The sequence below is a fragment of the Apodemus sylvaticus genome, chromosome 9 (genome assembly GCF_947179515.1).
Source record: "Apodemus sylvaticus chromosome 9, mApoSyl1.1, whole genome shotgun sequence".
Taxonomy (NCBI): Eukaryota; Metazoa; Chordata; class Mammalia; order Rodentia; family Muridae; genus Apodemus; species Apodemus sylvaticus.
Window position 1 is genome coordinate 38,422,340 of NC_067480.1, and position 18,858 is coordinate 38,441,197.

Genomic DNA, 18,858 nt, shown 5'->3' on the forward strand with positions numbered 1-18,858 from the left:
GGAGAGGTAGCTCAGTGGTTAAGAGCAAGTACAGCTGCGGCAGAGAACCCAGTATGGTTCCAGCGCCCATACCCGGTGGCTCAGGACCACCTGCAACTCTAGCTCCAAAGGGATCTGACCTCTTTGGCCTCTGAGGACATCCGCACACAGAAATTAAAAAAATAAATGTATTCTTTTTTAAAAAAAAAAAAAAAGCTTTCCCTCACGCACTCTTTTCTCACACTAATGTAGCCTTTATTCAAAGAACACACACAAGGTAGTAACTGTCAGTGAAGGGGAAAGGGACATAGGAGATAGATATATGATGAAAATGTCATGGTGAAGCTAATCAGTTTCTACCATTAACATGTACTGGTAATATAAAGAAATGAAGTGTCAACTTGTTTTACAAAGTGAATATTGAAACCATGCTAAGTCAAATACAAAAGATTACAATCCAGAATGGGTGAACCTATAGAAACTGAAGGGTCGGTGATTACAGAGAGCAGTTTGCTTTTCAAGTTTAGAAAAATATTCTAGAACGTGAAAGGAGGACGTGAAAGCTGTACAATAAAAATATAATGAATGCCACTGAAATGTACACGTAAAATGCTAATTTAACACACTGAAATGCTGTCAACAATTACACAGGTCTTACATGCACAGTTCAGTGTTTTAGCAACCATGTTAACCACAAATCCAACAGCCAAGGTATAGATAGGGCTGCTCTCGCCCCACAAGGCTCTTCCTTGGCAACCACTGACTTCAGCAGCCATAGCCGAGTTTCCCGCCAGAGGACAGCTAACCAACCAATATGTCCTCCTGTGTCTGCTTTCTCTCAATGTTTTAAGACACAGGTAGATATGCTCTTTATAAATAACTGCAAGGATTCAATTGGGACCAACATCTTATGCTTACACAAGTCACATATGCAAACTGCAATGGCTTTGTCCTCTCCAACTGGTCACGGCTGCCTTTCAGTCTTAACTATACTCCATTACCTCATTGTGACCATGGCTTTAATTTCTATGTCTCAACAAAGTGGTAACGGCTCTGGGTGTGTATGTGTCATTCCTTAATCAGATTTGGGCCAGGGAGTGTGGCTCAGTAGTACACTTGCCTAGTGTTGTTTGAGACCCTGGGTTAGATCCCATCACTTGAAAAAAAAAAAAAAAAAGAAGTTAAAGAAAAGAAAATCAGAAAATCAGCTTTATTTATAAAAATTTGTGTATAATACTCATTTCAACAGGACAATTTTGAGGTCAGCTAACTCTATACAGTTGTTAGCACAACTACAATTAAGACAGAGTATTCCCATGTGCCTCTAAGTCAATGCTCTGCTCCCCTCCCCCCAGGCATACCCCACCCAGGAAGCCCCGCCTGCTGTGAGCTGTTTCCTCTTCTAGACTGGAGTCTGCACATGGGCTTGTTTCTGGCTTCTTTCACTCAGCACAGTACTGTAGAGATCATCCCAGCTGTGCACTGGTTTTTCCATTCTGATGTTTAGACAGTATCTACTCAACAGTTTGTTCTTCCATTGGCTTCTGCACACTTGGGCTGTTCTACTTTTTAAGAAACTACCAAACTATCAATGGATCTGAGCACCCTTGCCAGGGATACTGGCATTCCTACCAATGGCTCTGCATTTCCAGACGCTGGCATTCCGGTTGTTGGGCCACTTAGTGTTAAGTTTTACTTGTGCCCCTCTGACAGCAGAAAGGGTTCTAAACTCTTAAGCTAATTATCTTGATCAAATCTTCAGCTCTAATTTCGCACAGACAGAATTACAGCACAGTTCTCCAGCCTCTGTGGGGATGGGCTCTAGGACTCCGATAACAGAGCACACAGATTTTTCAATCCCTTAGGTAAAATGGAGTTGCATTTGCTGCTGAAGTTTAGCCTGCACACATCCTCCACTGGACTTCAAATGGAGTCTAGATTAACTACCATACCCAACACAATGTAAACGTTATGCAAATAGTTGCACAATTTAGGAAGACAAGCCCAGCCCTATCCAACGGCTCCCACAGGCCTGAGCACATTTGCTGAGCCTACTGCTCTGCCACAGAACTGCTAAGAGCAGTGTAAGGCCTGGCCCCGCGCCTGCTACTCTGAGGAAATGGTCTGGAGGAATCATTTGGTATTTTAGGACTTATATGATGAAATCTGCACTGTGAGGCACTTTATTAAAAAGTTGTTTTACACACAATTTGATCCTCATAACTACATCTAAGAAACTGATATCCCTGGTTACTAAGCTGAAATTTCTAAACTAGATACATTTCAAATGTTGATTTCTGTGGTGATCCCTGGTGTTTCAATCTTAGCCCATTCTGATGTCTAAAGCAGACAGGTCAGTCTCAGAATGTCATGTGGCTGCTGATCTGCTGTGATCGCTCACAATTCACTCACAATTCCAGGACTGCTTGCTGCTTCCACTGATCTGAAGCTGACGGAGGAAGTCAAAAGCACACGCACTGGTCCCCAGGGACTACAGATTAAGGTTCAAGGCTAAGCACTGCTGGAGAGGCTGGGATCAAAATTCCAAATGACAAGATACTCTCTGAAAACCATTGTTTCCAGACCCAGAGTAAACTAGACATTCATTAGAGCAGTAATCAGTACTAACAAGAAGCCCACAGGGTAAGCTCCCTAGCAGCCTTTGACCATCATCTTATCCCAGGGAAGGAAGTGTAAATCACTGGCCCTCAGCAGTGAACTGCCACGGAAACCACCAAGAATGTTCTTTGGCTATAGTGATGGGATGTGACTTTCAGCAAAAGAGCTGCCACCCTGATAATGGGCCTGAAGTGACAGAATACCCTGGTAGTTGCTAGGTCCTCACAGCAGCCCTCATGGTTTGTCTTCTGTGCTATTTTTGTCCCAGACACTCTCATTATTCTTTGCCAATCAAGGCTCTTGGGATAACCAAATCATCACTTCACACACATATTTAGGTTTACGGCTCCCTTTCCTGGGATGCTACAGAGATGAAGCCAGACAAGACTCCCACTGAGTGCTATGAGGAATAATGAAGTGCGCTTCAGCAAGCCCTGGGTAAAAGGTGAGTAGAGACACTGCTCTGGCCTTTTCTGAGACCTCGGTAGCAGTTTCTCTTCTTTAAAGGGAAGGTTTTATCGGCTCACCTCTGCCTCCTCAGAGTGCTAGCATTAAGGGTATGAGCTACCACACCCAGTTTCAAGGAAAGATTTTTTTTACATTTCTTGCACAAAACAATGTTTGGATAATAAACCAACAAACTGGAAACTCCAATCCCCAGTGCTTTGGCTTAGCTTACTAAACAACCTGCAGGGTGGGTCTCATGTCCCTATTATAAAGGAAAAGATGACTTTATTCCCTGTGTCAGTCTTTGCTTCCCCCTTCCTCTGGAGGCTGGGTATCTTATCAACTTGGGAAAACAACTGATGCAGATAAATGTGTATTCCAGTACACTTACAAATTTAAAACTTTCAAAAGCTATTACTTAAAAAAAAAAAAAAACCTCATTCAGCCAAATGCTATTTATTGACTAGCCAGTGCTAAAACATGCATGTGAAATAAATTAAGGTTACACTCTTGAAAATAAGATGATATACAAGCCCCATCTTTTCTCCCACTAGCAAAACAGATCCATCGGCCTTCAGATGTAAGACTGAATACTGTGTGTTTAGCTGGGCACAACAGCACACCCAGACAATCTGGCATTTTTGAGGCAAAGATTACAGTCCCCAGGCAAGGCTGGGTCATCAGAACAGAAGACAGAACTGCCAGTGCGCTGCAGGTGTCCCATCAAGGGGTCCCCACGGGCTTTGTCTGGTGGGCTCCAGGCAGCTACTGTGCTGGTGAGCACTTTCAAGGAGTAAACCAACATGAGCACTAGGATACTGTAACCAGGACAAGAGGGTGTTGTTGGCGGTTGATATCAGAACAGATTTTCCAGAACGGCTTGGACTCTCCCACTGTGGTCTGACTTTGAAGCATTTATCATTGAGCAGGAGACACTGCCTAGGACTTTGTTATCCAGCTTTCTTCACAACTGTCAACACAGCATTAGGACTGACCGTCATGTTCACCTACGCTGTGGCCTTGAACCCAGTTAGGTCTCTCTTATCTTTCCAGGGCTCCATGCCAACTGACTAAGGACTCCAGGGGCCACGTGGAAAAAGCCTTCCTCTTTCCAAAACTCAGATGAATGAGGATAAGGCCAGTAGAGTCGGCCAGCTTGGTGTACGAAGGGCAAATCTTGTTTCTCAGATACAGGGCCAATTGGCTTCTTGCGAGCCCCTCTGCTGGGAAAACTAGAGTCTACAGGTCCCAGGGAGGTGAGTGCTGCGGGAATGCTAAGCTAAGGAGGCCATGGCTCTAGTGAAACCTCTTCCAAGCCAAACTGTCCCGCCTTGGCCTCCTTGAGCTCTCCTTTCCCACACTGGAGAGAACAGCAGTGCTGCAGGGGCCAGTGTCCTTTGGAGATCTGTATGCCCAGTTCACTCTGTCAAGTGTTTATTCAGTGCTTAGTGTAGGTGAGTCCGGGGTGGGGGGGGTAGGGGGGTGGGGGGGGTGGAGGTAGATGCAGCTGAGTATTGACTGTCAGAGATGAGAAGCCTGTCCTCTAAGAGTGACTGTGCTGAATCCACCCACCAAGGCACTAAACCCTGCTCAAAGCAAAAGAGACTATAGGACTTCCCCACACTGAGGAAAATAGAGTTCATTCCACCCCCACCACCTCCGCCCGCTACATAGCAGCAACTAAAATTATCAGGATCCTTCACTGGAGCCCTGGGAGACTCACAGGTAATAGCAACTCGCAGGTGATGGCGCTCATTGGGTGTAAGCTTAAATGGAGATATGGTATGGATGTCACCCCAAGACCAGGAGGCCAGAAAATGGGATAGCCGGTCATGGTTTCTTCTGCTTGTCTCTGAAGAAATCTGAAAGTTTCTAAGACTGTCTCTTCAAGACAAGGCTAAGCAGGGGACAGAGGTCCTAAGGAAATCAGGACCTTCAAGGAATTCCTCTCTGTTACAGAACAAGAGACTTCTGTGTTTAGCATGTTTTCTCCTCTTGAGCTACAACTCAAACCTTGTACCAGGGCCTCAAATAAATCACACATGGCTCTCAGTGTAGAAACCAAACCCTGCTTTATAAGGCTGCTTGGCTGTCACTGGCTTCTCTACTGAGATATGAAGTGCCAGCCAGGCAGTAAGGTGACAGACAGAGGGTGAACCTTCCTCACCTTCTCCCCATCACCACCGCCCCTCCAGCCCTCCAGTTGCCCATATCTACAATAGAAACACTTCAAAAATACTCTGATGAGGGGCAAAGTGGAGGCGGGGTGGAGGCTCAGGATGGTCAGCAGGCTGGTTCCCTTGAGGTAGCTGAGTGCTCCTGTGCAGGACCAGTCATGGGCTCACAGCAGTCAGGAGGGAGTCAGCGACTGACTGGGAAGCAGAAGAAGCAGAAAGTCTGGAAGTCTGCCCAGAGTACTTGAGAACAGGCAACCCTGGGGTAGAGCGCTTGGACTGTTTGCTGGAGCTCTCATTGCTCTTCGAGGACAAAGTCTTCCTGGATATGGGGGACAGGCCAGCTTGACTCTTCTTGGACTTGGGTGTTAGCTTATCTTCAGAGGATAGCGTATTTCCCTCGGAGCAGTTCTTCTTTCTGAAGGGGAAACATAGCTGAGGCTAAGACTAGCATGACACGGCAGGGCAGGGGAGGGGATACTCGCTGTCTATATGGCTAAAAATTCTGACATTCCACTTACAGGTGAAGAGTTCTTCTCACTGTCATGATCTTGGGAAAGAGGAAAGAGACTCCCCAACTCTCTAAGTCTTCTCTTGCTAAACTAGTACTCACCTTGACTTGTTGTGTTCTGATCTGCTGATGGAATTTGGTGTCCCATCACCCTTTGAGGAAGTCATGAGCGATGTTGGCAGAGACCACTATAACAAAGGAAGCAGTGTTTAAGGGCAGGCTGAGTCCAAGGAGGAATGCTTAGGATCTTGGGATTCTTGCTCAGCTCTGCCACTCTCACCTGAGAACACGGGGTTCTCACCTGCCCTACACCACATCATGGAGCATGTGACTAACTCAAGAAATCAGAAAGTTAAGGCTACTGATCACATTTTGATCCTTCAAAGATAGGCACCTAGGGCATTCTGTGACTAACTATATCCTTGAAAGCGAGACAAAGAGGTAGGACTGGGAGAGGAAAGGAGGGTACCTACCCATAGGCCAACCATAATACAGTCAGGAGCCGAGAAAAAGCTGTGACCCTGCATGGCATCACTTACCAGTGGAGCTGAGTCAGAGACAATCCCCGTGTGGAAGCCTTTGTAGCACCAGTTCCGAAGCAGATCTACTCCTGGACAAGATGAGCAGAGGCTGGGACTTAACGGAGAACAATCAATTCCCCACCTCCTGTCCAAAGAAACCTATTTCTTGGCCTAATGGGATTTAATCTACTAAATATGGCCTCCTGTGGACCAGAAAGTCATATCACCTTTGAGCTTGTTTCCATGGTACTTCTGTTCCCACTGGGTGGTGAGAATGTTGAAATATCGTGGCTGCTCAAAAAAGCGAAGATAGCGAGAAGAGATTCGGGAAGGAAAAATTCTTTCAAATTGACCACGACGAGAAAACTCATCTTCCATCTCCACCAAAACCCGAACATCATCTGGTGTCAAGACATCCAGCACAGACGCATAGAAGTCCTGTGCCCCAAGGAATAGGGAGAAGGGCAATGTGACCAACAAGGAGAGACATGGGCATTGAAACAAGAACTGGGGTAGGGAAGAAAGCTCTGGTGCTCTAAGTTTCCAGGATTCCCCTGGGACTACAAAGGACACCTGATCTGAAGCATGTGTTTCTAAATCCAAGGAACTGAGTGAGCTATTGGCGAAGACACTCTTGGCTTGAGCCAAGGAACCACTTGGGCTGAGTCAGTGTGTTGTTGAGTGAAGGCTAGCACCCAGCAGCTCAGCTTTGGCAGCCCAGACCCCAGACCTGCTTTGAGAAGCGCAAGCCTCCTAGGCCTGCCACAGCTCTTGGGAAGAAGTCCACAGGGTTAAAGGTTGATGGTTTTCACCAGAGTGAGCCAGTAAGGCACAGCTCTAAGAGCACAGTGACAACCATCCACTTTGCCAGAAAGATACACGTTTCAAATCTCTGTGCATCACATCATCCCACTTCTTGGTAAGAAACTCTGATCTAGACAGGAAAGCTCATCTCCTTCAAGTCTATGATGCTTGACTGAGGGCTTCTGGTAACTAGAGGGAAGATAAATTTCCTACCTGGTCAGGAATTTTCTGGGTCAGGTAATAGGCTTTCTTCATCTTCTGTGCAGTGAAGTGCTCTGGAGTCATTTGACATTTGTCTCTAGGAGAGCTTGGCAGGCTAAGGCAGACACAGGCAAAAAATAAAAGATAGGTCAGCAGCATCCTGTGCTGTCAAAACTCCAGATCCAGTGTAAGACTCCTTCCCAAGCACAGATGAAGACACAAGAAGATACTTACTTGTCCCTTAACTAGATCACTCTACATTCAAACAGCTGTTATACACAACTAAGTGCCCACAATGACGAAAAGAAGCAAGGGTTACTAATTTGACAGAAGCAGCTGGAGTGAACCTGCTCATGGGATGCTTCAGGTACCACTCACTACAGACCAAGCTCTATTGCGTGTAGGACCCTGTGCAAGAGACTTCCTCTCTTTTACTTCAGTTTCATTATCCACATCACAATGAATTCTATATCACTTTATATATACATATATTTTTTTAACTTTTAGAGTGAAACATAGTCTAACTCAGGAACTCAGGATGGCTAGAAATTCACTAAGTAGTCCAAAACTAGCCTTGATTTCAGGTCAATCCTCCTGCCTCCTGATTTATGGGATTATAGACATGGGTCACTACATCACTGAGATATGAAAATGGTTAGAAGGCCAGTGAGATGGATCAATGGGTAAGGGTGCTTACCACTAAGCTGATGACCCAAGATCAACTTGGGGGACATGTGTCTGGTCCCCAAAGAAATTTTTTTTTCTCAAAGTTAGGCATTTAGACAGAAGTCAGCATTCCTTCAGGGGCTTGAAAAAAAGTTATTACTACTTGTAAAAAAAAAAAAGGAGTCATTCTCCTTATCTCTGGAAAAAGAGATCCATTAGCTTGTTCTGGTGTGTATTCACTTGTCAGATCAGCTCTAGCCTCTAGTCTCAGTCATGCTCACAAGGCTCGCCCAAGCTCACAGACTCCCTCTCTCTACCGGACCACAGAACCTTCCCCATCACTTCTCTCCGCTTCCCCGGGAGACAGCCTTGGCACTTCAGAATGGCCTTTTCCCTTTTCCCCACAGTGCAGTTTCATCCATCTGGTGCCAAAACTCCAAGTGGCATAAGTGAGATCCCTTCCAAAAGACTCGCTGCTCTGAACCAAGCTGCTGGCCCTACTTTGTGAAAGTATATATGGATCATCTGTTTCTGCTGGCTTCTGCCACCCACTATATTTGGCCTCATTTCAAATTCTAGAGTCTACCTCTCCTCATCTCTTCATTTCTCTGTCTGCTAGAGCCTACTATTGGTCTGCTGAGTTAAGTGTCACCCTGGAGCTCCCTGCTTTGTCTATTACTACAAAAGCCACACCAGTGCATCAGGAAGTTCCTCTCACTCCCACTAGGTCCCAGTCACAAGGACAGAAAACACCTTTCTTCTGGTTTGGAACATTTCTTGACAAGGTTCCCATTCAGTTGGGGACACCCCAGATGGAAATTCTTGTCGCAACAATACTTTAACCACCTCAGCTCAGCTAGTTTTCTCTCACCTTCCCCTAGACCTGAAGCTCTTGCTCCAGTCCCACCTATGCCACCTCTCGCTGCCTGCTGTCTCTTCCTTGAGCTCCCAGGCCTCTCATTCCTCAGGCACAGGCCCTCTAAGCGCACACCATCTGCTCTCAGTTGAAACTTACGAAAACTCCCTCCTGTGGAACTTTATTTTATGACCCTCTCTCTCCTCCTAAGACTACAAACTACTTGGAATCAATACAGATCAATGGCCAAAGACTGTATATGATAACAACTTCTCACACTGTACAAATGATCCCTAATCTCTTATATCTAAACTTGCTTTATCCTACACTTCCAAGACTCTTATCTCTAAGGTTTTTCTACTTCCCAATCCTAAAAAAAAAATCCCTGTCTTGAAAAAGAAAAAAAAAACCTTTGTGTCAACAACAACAACAAAAAAATCCATACATGGGTAATCTTAATTTACAACTTAATATATGAGGGATTCAACTCTTGTTTAGAATATGTAACTTGTACTCAATTCTTATTTAAAAGAAACAGATCTACTTTTAAAAAAAGTAGATATTTTAAATAGTAACCACATAGTTGGCAGTCATCTTTACTAAGTTCAAAGGATATACATGTCATGTGACTTTGTCATCTTAAGATAGCTACATGGTATAACCAACTAAGGCAACACCTGTATTGAGAATTTTGGTTTCTTTGAAAAAAGACACAGATATCATGGGAATGTCTTAGTTTTAAGCCCAGGCGTGGGCTATGGGGAAGCAGAACTGCTTCAGATGGCCACGGCAACTGTGATTTGCCTTGTGCTCTAGCAGGAGTGTGATTTCTGCCAGCTGTACGGTTTCATTTAGAATTCATTTAGAATGTGTGTCATTTAGAATTCTGTGAACTTTTCAGAGGGTCTATAAATGCTAGGGCCCTGAGAGGTAGGGTAGGTTGTTGGTTTGCTGAGACTTGTGGTTTGCAAAGAAGAAACAACAGAAGCAATCAGATAACTGACTTGCCACAAGAACTCCACTCCTCTCATCAGCAGGAGGCCGTCTAATCATCCCCGCTATCCTTTTCTCTCTATGCAGCTTTAGGGGGTAAAGGTGGAAGAAAGGAGTAGAGAAGGGCAGAGAATGAAGAACCACAAAGCCCGGCTACAACACCTGTAAAACATCTTAGTCCTACTGAGCCCTTGCCTTATTATTATATCTCCTTTAGACCAGGAAAACAAAAGCACATTTCCAAAATGTTTGGGATCAGGGTGGATTTTTATAGATGATAAGTTCCTAAGGTTATAAAGGTCTACTCAGGTTAACAGAACTAACTTAGAAATATATGTCTATTTTATGTCTTTGTTAATTCTGTTCAACATCAGGTTTCTAAAAATTTTTAAGTAAGAAACAACAGGGGTATGTTTGATAAATAAGCTTTATAAGTTGCTACAGTCTACTCAGGTCACAGTAATATGTCTAGTCTCTTGTCTTTGCTAACTTTGTTAAGCTTCAGCTACTTGGATAAACTGAGTCAGGTAAAACACTGTGATAGTCTATAATGGATCCACTATAAAAGACTAAGTAAACAGTTTAAGACAGGTATACTTAATAGATTATGCTCCTTAAACTTTTCAGAAATCTCTTGAACATGGCATTTAAAATGTTTCATGTTTAAGTGTCACATGATAGAAATGCCAGGTCCTAGCAGAAACCTCAATGTCTCCAAAGAAGACAGATGGAGCATGATTCTACCTGATCTACAATAACACTAACCACTGCTACCAGGGAACTGCCCAAGCTATGGGCACTGTTGGGTTTATCTCCTCAAAGTTAACACTCATTAGTCCCCCATGCTTCTCCTCTACAGAAAAATCTCAGACCTGGCTCTGGCAGCCAAAGGCTAATACCTCTTTATGTGGTAGTGGAAGATTTAATGCTCTCCTATATGATAGCTAAAGATAGATCATTGCCATCAAGATCATGGGAGCCTAGAGCAGCCATCTAAGTAGTAGGTAAGTCTGTTATTTTTTAACTGGTACATAGATCAATTTTATCCTTCTCAGATCTGATACTAACTAACTACTGTAGCTTTAAGAGCAAGACATACTAGCTTGTATCCCAAGGCCACACATAGCTGCCTTCTCCAGACTCACTTTCATAGAACCACTAGGTCTCCAGCAGAAAGAGTTTACCTTGCTCTGAGAGGAGACAAACTCATTTTTAATGGTTTTAACCTAAAGTCATATTTGGGTCCTCAAGCTTTTATTATGACTCAAAGGCATAACTCTACTGTTCAATGTGGATTCCAATACGAATTACAAACAGTGGTAGGTAGTGCTAACATATCTAAAACTTATCTTTTTGGAAACTTATAAAAAAAAAATTCCTGCTGGGCGGTGGTGTCACACGCCTTTAATCCTAGCACTTGGGAGGCAGAGGCAGGCGGATTTCTGAGTTCAAGGCCAGCCTGATCTACAGAGTGAATTCTAGGACAGCCACTGCTGCACAGAAAAACCCTGTCTCGAAAAAACAAACAAAATACCCAAACAAACAAAAAACAAAACAAAACAAAAAAACTTAAGATTCACGGAGTCAACGTGGATCCACCTCTCCAGTCAACTGAAGAAAGCTGTTCCCTGGGCCAAGTGGTATTCTGGATAACTGAAGGACAGGGTCAATAATATAATATAATAATATGATATATATCCAGAAATACACAGTAGGCAAAGTAGACTAGTCCCCAAGTGTACTGGCTAGTTTTGTGTGTCAACTTGAGATAGGCTGGAGTTATCACAAAGAAAGGAGCTTCAGTTGGGGAAGTGCCTCCATGAGATCCAGCTGTGGGGTATTTTCTCAATTAGTGATCAAGTGGGGAGGGCCCCTTGTGGGTGGTACCACCTTTGGGCTGGTGCTCTTGGGTTCTATAAGAGAGCAGGCTGAGCAAGCTAGGAGAAGCAAGCCAGTAAGAAACATCCCTCCATGGCCTCTGCATCAGCTCCTTCTTCCTGACCTGCTTGAGTTCCAGTCCTGACTTCCTTTAGTGATGAACTGCAACGTGGAAGTGTAAGCTCAATAAACCCTTTCCTCCCCAACTTGCTTTTTGGTCATGATGTTTGTGCAGGAATAGAAACCCTAAGACAGAGCCATAGAGGAGACCACCTGGAGAGAGGCTCCAGAACCCATCTCCTCCCCCAAATCATACTGGGCTGCTTGTGCTATGATCCCAACCTCAGGGAAGCTGAGAAACAGACCTGGTGCTGGAGCCACTGGAGCTGCTGGGGCTGCTGGAACTAGAGATGATATCCTCCATGTTGGGCAGAACAAAGCCTGCCAGGTTCAGAAGATCTCGGATCATCTGGCCTTTGATGCTGATGTCCAGGGGAGAGTTGGAATGGAGGCTTCAGGAGAAGAATGCAAAATCAGGACTTCTTTACAGCAAACACAGCTCCCAATATCCACATTTGTGGAGCATCCTCAACAAATACCCTCAGGTGTGTATGGTGGCACATGCCTTTAATCCCAACACTCAGGAGGGAGAGACAAACTGAGTTTGAGGTCAGCCTAATCCAGAGTTTCAGGACAGCACAGAACTACACAGAAAAAAATGAATACCCTCAAAGACAACAAATGCCCTTAATCAGTTTGGTGAACATGCCTATGCCCTTGGTTTGCGAGAAAATGGTAGCAATCTTTTAATAACCTTTCTCTAATCTCAATCATGAAGGGATGATATACACCCCTAATGAAGGAAAGACCTTCGTAAGTCAACAAGACTATATTGACAAGGACTCTGTGGATAAAAGATAGATTCTACTGAGAAACTGAAAAATACTACCTACCTTGGGGAAATGTTGACTTCTAAGACCCAGGGCTTCAGGTTCTCATCCAGCATGATGTCAAAACCAAAGAGTTCATGACAGCTATAGGGGCGCCGCACATATAACTTCAGTAGGTTAGTCACATAGGGCTCTGACCTGCCAGTGGGGTGTCTTGAATTAGGAGAGCAGAAGCAACTTTCTCTTCTAAAGTGCCTCCTTAGAGCCAACATGGAGATACATGCATGCAATGTTTCAACCCAACACTTCAAAGTCAGATGCAGAATGGTCAGGAGTTCCAGGCCAACCGTGGCAGTATCAGACCATCTCAACCACAAGCACTACCCTTTCCCATCCCAACACTGGTGCTTAAGGGATGTGCCTGATCTGAACTATCACTACCTTGATGAAGTTGGTAAATAAGCAGCATGGTGATTTGAGTAAGAGATGCTTCTATAGGCTTATATATTTGAACACTTGGTCCCTAGTTGGTGGAACTTGTAGGGAAGGAGTAGGAAGTGTGCCCCAAGGGGTGGGCTTTGCTGTTTCTAAAGTCCACCCATTCCCAGTCAGCTTGCTCTGTCTGCCTTGTGCTAACTCCCTGGAATTCTAAGCCCCAAACGAAATACTTTCTTTTATAAGTTGCCTTGGTCATAGTGTTTTATCACATCAACAGTAAAGTAACTAAGAAAGCAGAATTGAACTTTTCTTCCTACCCCATCCTCGGAAATGAAACACAAAATGGGCTCAGCACAGAGGCAAGGAGAGAGCATGAGGCTTCATGGAGCACCCCACATCTAAGTAGCACTGCAACTCACGAGATGATGGTTTTGACAACAACATCCTTTATCTTCTCCCAAATGGCATCACTATTAATTCCTTTCTGGCTCAGATAGTTCCACAAAGCCTTCAATGCCCTGAATGTAAAGGATAAGTAATTAACGGGGGTTATGTCCTAGAAATGAGTGACAAGAGAAAAAAATGAGTATGAGGCATACAGATACTTCCTTTGTATCTCACCAGTGATATTTTGTAATAGGAAATGCTCATGAATGCAAACAGACCAATTCTGAAGTGACAAGCACTTACATAACCCCCAGACTCTGTACTAATACTCAGCAACTTCCCCAAACCTCCCAAAGGCAAAGCCCTTCCCAGATTCAAGATGGGAGTCTGTCAGGGACCCACTGCTCTCAATACCATTTGTGGCCTTGGCATGCGGTCTCATCAGCATTGGCCTGGTATTCTGTGTTCTTCTTATTGACACTGTAGTTGGTCAGGTGCATGAACTTGTTACTAAGACTCTTCATGGAAGGGGAATACCTGCAAGTGAGAAGAACCGCAGAGCAGGACGGTAAGAACAGAAACATCAGGCCAAGTGCTTCCCTGGAAGGAGATGAAGGACAAGTGCACAGACCTGTTCATTTCCAGAAAAGCCTACGCTACAGAAAAACAACTAATCTCCTTGGCAGCCTTAGTCCTGCAGGAAAACTTTCCTTGTTTCCTAGCCTCCCACCCTCCTCCTTACTGATGAAAGCCACCATGACCTCTTGTTTTCTGCTCACTGTCCTCCTCCCAAGGAAAGAAAATCTCCCAGTGTCAGAGGAATGCCTCACCACCAGCACATACTTGCAACTGGCAAAGCGGACGAGTCCATCCGAAAAGAGGTAAATCCGTAGAGGATCATAAGAAGTCACGTAAACATAGATCCGAAGATCAAATTTGCTGCCACTAATGAGGTAGGGCTTGTGTAGATACCTGTCAAAGGAAAGGCTAACTTTACTTCCAGCCAAATGATCCTAAACAGATGACAAAGGAAGGTCTTTGGCTGGGAAGACATGAGGCACAATACTCTACGAAGACTTACAACAGAGACCAACAAGACAGGAAGATGGAGAGAGGACTATGAGCTATGGGCTCACCTCTGTACCAGGAGGGGCCTGCGCTTGGGAAGCTGACTCCATTTGTGAATGACCTGAATGCCAATGCCTCGAGCAGATGCTGGCTACAAGTCAAAGGGCAAGAGATGAGCTCCGCTCTCTCTCCACCCTCATCCCACCATCTACTTCTCCCGCTGCCTCACTTACTGGCTTCACAATCCACTTCTGGCGGCTGCTGCTCTCCCAGGCTTTTCGCAAGAGTTTGGAATCCTGGGGCAGGATAAAGGACTGGGGAAAGAAACTGAACTCCTTCTTGCCAAAACGGCTTTGCATTCGAGACAGGTTCCGCCACAGCCGGTCCTTCCTCCCAATCTGGAAGGAGCCTGGGAAGTGATTTAGCTGCAGAAGGGACAAGAGGCAAGTAGAGGGAAAGAGCAGAGGTGAGACCAAGAGGAACAAAATAAGCCCTACCTCATCATTTCAACCCCCCAGCAAAGTTCATGTTCCCTTTTATCTTTTTACCACCACACTCACCTAGAAAGAGTGAACTGATTAAAGAATTGCTTCAACTAAGGCTAACCTATGGGTATGCCTGTTGGGGGCATTTTCTTGATTAATTATTAATGTGAGAGAGCCAGGCCCATCTTGGGCGGAGCTATCCCATGGTAGGCAGTTCTGGGTTGTATGAGAAACAAAGCTGAGAAAACCATTGAGATTTGAGCCTGTAAGCAGTGTTTCTTTCTCCACAGTCTCTACCCAGCTCCTGTGATGGACTGTATGTAAGCTGTAAACCAAAGTAATCCTTTCCTCCCCAAACTGCTTTTGGTCATTGCTTTATCACAGCACCAGAAAAGTCAACTAGGACAGATGTGATAGTCACCTTGAGTTCAATGGCTAAAGCTGTTAAATATGTTTCCATGATGGGAAAGTACCAGGCTATTAGGGAATCTAGGGGCAGGAAGCCACACTGTTCAAACAGAACCATGGAATCCTCTTTATACACACCTAGCGTGGGGAGTAGAAGCAGTTAGCCACGGTAATGGGAACACACCCAACTAAAAACAGACAATGCTCTCAAGAAATGGACTGAGAAGCCTGAGGGGCAACAGGACCTACTGTGGCCTTCCTAGAACACTGCTCTGGAATTGACCTCACTTAAATGCTCCTCCCACACTGCCCCTCACTGCCCCAACACCACCCTCATCGTGGGCCTAGCCCATAGGACAGGCTCCTTGGAAAAAAAACCCACCTTCTGATGCTCTCTAATGGATCGAAAACCAGGAGACTTCATGTGGTGACCCCAGCAGCCCAGCCAGTCATCATTTCCTGCAGAAGGTAATTAGAAAGTCAGTCTCACAGAACAGCTCAGACTCTGGGACAGAACAAGCCTCACCACTGAACTCAGCAAGCTGACTTAAGGGATTTAAGAGTTACCATGGAGCTGCTGTCCATGAGGCCCTAGGATCAGGACCAGAACAATGTTCCTCAGACTCCCAATACTGGACAGCTGGATAAGCCCAGGGAACTTTCAGAGCTACAGCCTTCCAGAGTTAAAAGCTTTAAGACAGAGTCCCCACATACGACAGGATCTTTAAGGATCTCTTCCTGTCCAAAACCCATTTGGCAGGGCAAGGAGGTCAGGTTCATAGTGGGGCAAGTAACTCACTCTTGCTGATTTTGAAGTGTGACCGTCCGATGGTCTGTTTGACAATGTTGGGGGTAACTGTGCTCATCTTCCACCGAAGCAGCCTCCTCTGTTCCCAAGGAAGTTTCTCCACTGGGGAAAGGCAAGGCAGGGTGGGGTGAGGAGATAAAATCGATGGCACTGGTGCCCATCCTTTCCTGGGCAGGCAGATCACTACAAACAGTTTCAGAGCAGGTTTTAGAGGAGTACATTTTATGGAGAGGATACAGGAATGAGGAGCAAAAGAAAGGCTGGAAAGAAAAACATGTGCTAAGAGATTAGAGACTGAGAAAGGCCAAAGAAGGAGGCAAAGTCCTCTATGAACTTAAATCCCCATGTGAACTGAGCACAATGTAATAACTACGTCAACAGCTATTGTGGAAGGCTCACCCACCTTTGTCCCTTTCACCCAAGTTAGTCGGGACCCTCTGGATTTTGTCAAATGGTCACATTACCTCTTTCATCCCGAGTCCCAAAATAGATGGTGGGGGTCACATTGGGGAAGAGGCTGTAGATGAGGGCTGGCCGCACAACTTTCTCGTGACTGGAAAGGGATTTGGACATCAAATCCACACAGTTCCTGTGATGAAGAATAAGCATGACAGAATGGGAAAGCCACAGCTCTGAGGTGGTAACAGGACTGCATGAAACTCTGAAAATCATTGTGCAAATACAGACTCATATAGGATCTGTAATGGGATCCTCTTCTGGAGTGTCTGGAGACAAATACAGTGTACTCATACACATAAAATAAATAAATACATTTTTAAAGCCAATTTTCCATTATTTTACTTTTTAAATTTTTTACATTTATTTATAATGGGGTGTGTGCACGCACACCAATGTGCATTCAAGCCAGGAAACAGTTGAGGGAATTCTGGGGACCAGACTCCTGTTGTCAGGCTTAGAAGCAAGCAGCACTCTCGGCTGAGGCACCATGCAGCTCGCATGTGTTTGAATGCCTAATAGTTCCAAGTGCTTTACAGTCCCTCTAGACACAGCACTCCAAAGCATTTGCTCTACAAAATTACTTAAATGGATGGGCATGAAAGTGCACACCATTAATCACAGCCTGAGGGAGGCGGAGGCAGGCATAGCTCTGAGTTCAAGGCTACCCTGATCTACATAGTGAGTTCCAGCACTTCCAGGACTACGCAGAGACCCTGTCTGATAAAATCAAAACCACTTAAACTACAATTACAGACAAAAACATACAAATAAGAAGCTTGATGAAAAATGAATTACAGTTGTCAGGGCCAGTTAGGTTAATGTCATTACAACCTTCAAGCCACAGACACGAGCATCTGCCAATGATCTGTGTAGCACTCACCGAGATATTAATGCCACTGACTCGCTGGGGGAGACAACACTTAAAGAAGAACACTCGGAGTCTCCTGTAGACAAGAACAGAGCAGTCATTACTGGAGGGGAGGGCTGAGCTGCATGTCCCTCTCCAAGCCCAGGCAGCTGACCGCCACTGTAACATCCTGAGCACTGCCCTTCTTGATGGAGTAAGGAGCATCCATGCATTCCTTAAACTTAGCAGAGGCAGCAAGACCGGTGGGACAAAGGAGTAGAGACCAAAGTCCCTCACAAATCCCCAGTTAGGCCCTCAAAACAAACAAGTGATGCAGATGATGTCAGTAAAGCCTAGCGCAGACTCATCCCTGCTCCCTAGTAGATGGTGAGCAAGCCCGACAGCTGGAAGCAGAAGGATCCCTTCCTCACCTTCCTCTTCTTCGTTCTCATCATGGCTGCAGCTATCTTCCAAGCCATCTCCCAGCTCATCTTCGGTATCTTCAGGCTCCACCTGGTTTGGCTGGAGGTCAGCAGCTGAACTGAAAGAGAAACATCATGCCTCCACCCACGTCACTCTGGAGTCTCCCGACAGCCTCCTTATCACCAATGTGGTTATCTCATGCTCCCATCCTAAGCCTAGCCATAGTTCCTCATCTGCATATTTTCTCAGAAGTCTCTTAACAGTATATAAATATAAAATTCTGCATATAAAAGTCAATGAGCCGGAGCGATGGTGGCACACGCCTTTAATCCCAGCACTTGGGAGGCAGAGGCAGGTGGATTTCTGAGTTCAAGGCCAGCCTAGTCTACAGAGTGAGTTCCAGGACAGCCAGGGCTACAGGGTTATACAGAGAAACCCTGTCTCGAAAAAGCAAATAAATATATAAATAAATAAATAAATAAATAAATAAATAAATAAATAAATAAAAATAAAAAAATAAATGTCAACGAATATCTGATAATTTACATATTCCTTTTGGGAACTCAGAAGGCCTTGGTGGAAGGTTCTAGAAAAGTAACAAGACACAGAGAAGGAACCAACTACATCTAGGTCTTCAACTCTTGAGTTGCTATCATTCCAGAAATGCATGAGAACCCAGTTTGGTTTGGGGAAAGTAGGACAGTAACAGACCCTAAGATGTGGTCTCAGGAATTATTACTTCTCCTGATGGTAAAGCCTAAAACCAGAAGGGACAAACTCGCTAAAGGACCCATCAGTAAATATCTTTAGTAGATCAGCCTCAGCCACAACTTCCCAACTCTACTGTTGTAGCAAAAAATCAGCCAAAGACAACAGTAAATACATGAACAAAGATGCATGCCAGTAAAGCTTAATTAAAAAAAAAAAAAAGCAAGATTTAGTCTGCTAGTTAGTTTTCTAATCCTCACCTTACAAAAAACATACTTTAAAATGAAA

General features: G+C 44.8%; 1 protein-coding gene across 1 annotated transcript in view; it reads right to left on the minus strand.

Annotated features, from left to right (window-relative positions):
• Positions 1-1,141: 1,141 nt before the first annotated feature.
• Positions 1,142-18,858, minus strand: part of Ttll4 (tubulin tyrosine ligase like 4) — a 35,840-nt gene continuing 18,123 nt past the window's right edge. The window contains exons 3-19 of the mRNA XM_052192438.1: positions 17,871-17,980; positions 17,473-17,536; positions 16,598-16,722; positions 16,125-16,235; positions 15,708-15,784; positions 14,666-14,857; positions 14,501-14,583; positions 14,208-14,336; positions 13,779-13,901; positions 13,397-13,495; positions 12,603-12,737; positions 12,015-12,161; positions 7,269-7,371; positions 6,479-6,689; positions 6,270-6,340; positions 5,833-5,918; positions 1,142-5,637 (exon numbers count right to left, since the gene is read on the minus strand). Of these exons, the coding sequence (XP_052048398.1) occupies positions 5,379-5,637; positions 5,833-5,918; positions 6,270-6,340; positions 6,479-6,689; positions 7,269-7,371; positions 12,015-12,161; positions 12,603-12,737; positions 13,397-13,495; positions 13,779-13,901; positions 14,208-14,336; positions 14,501-14,583; positions 14,666-14,857; positions 15,708-15,784; positions 16,125-16,235; positions 16,598-16,722; positions 17,473-17,536; positions 17,871-17,980 (2,125 nt within the window). The 3' untranslated portion in view covers positions 1,142-5,378. The remainder of the gene's footprint in view (positions 5,638-5,832; positions 5,919-6,269; positions 6,341-6,478; positions 6,690-7,268; positions 7,372-12,014; positions 12,162-12,602; positions 12,738-13,396; positions 13,496-13,778; positions 13,902-14,207; positions 14,337-14,500; positions 14,584-14,665; positions 14,858-15,707; positions 15,785-16,124; positions 16,236-16,597; positions 16,723-17,472; positions 17,537-17,870; positions 17,981-18,858) is intronic.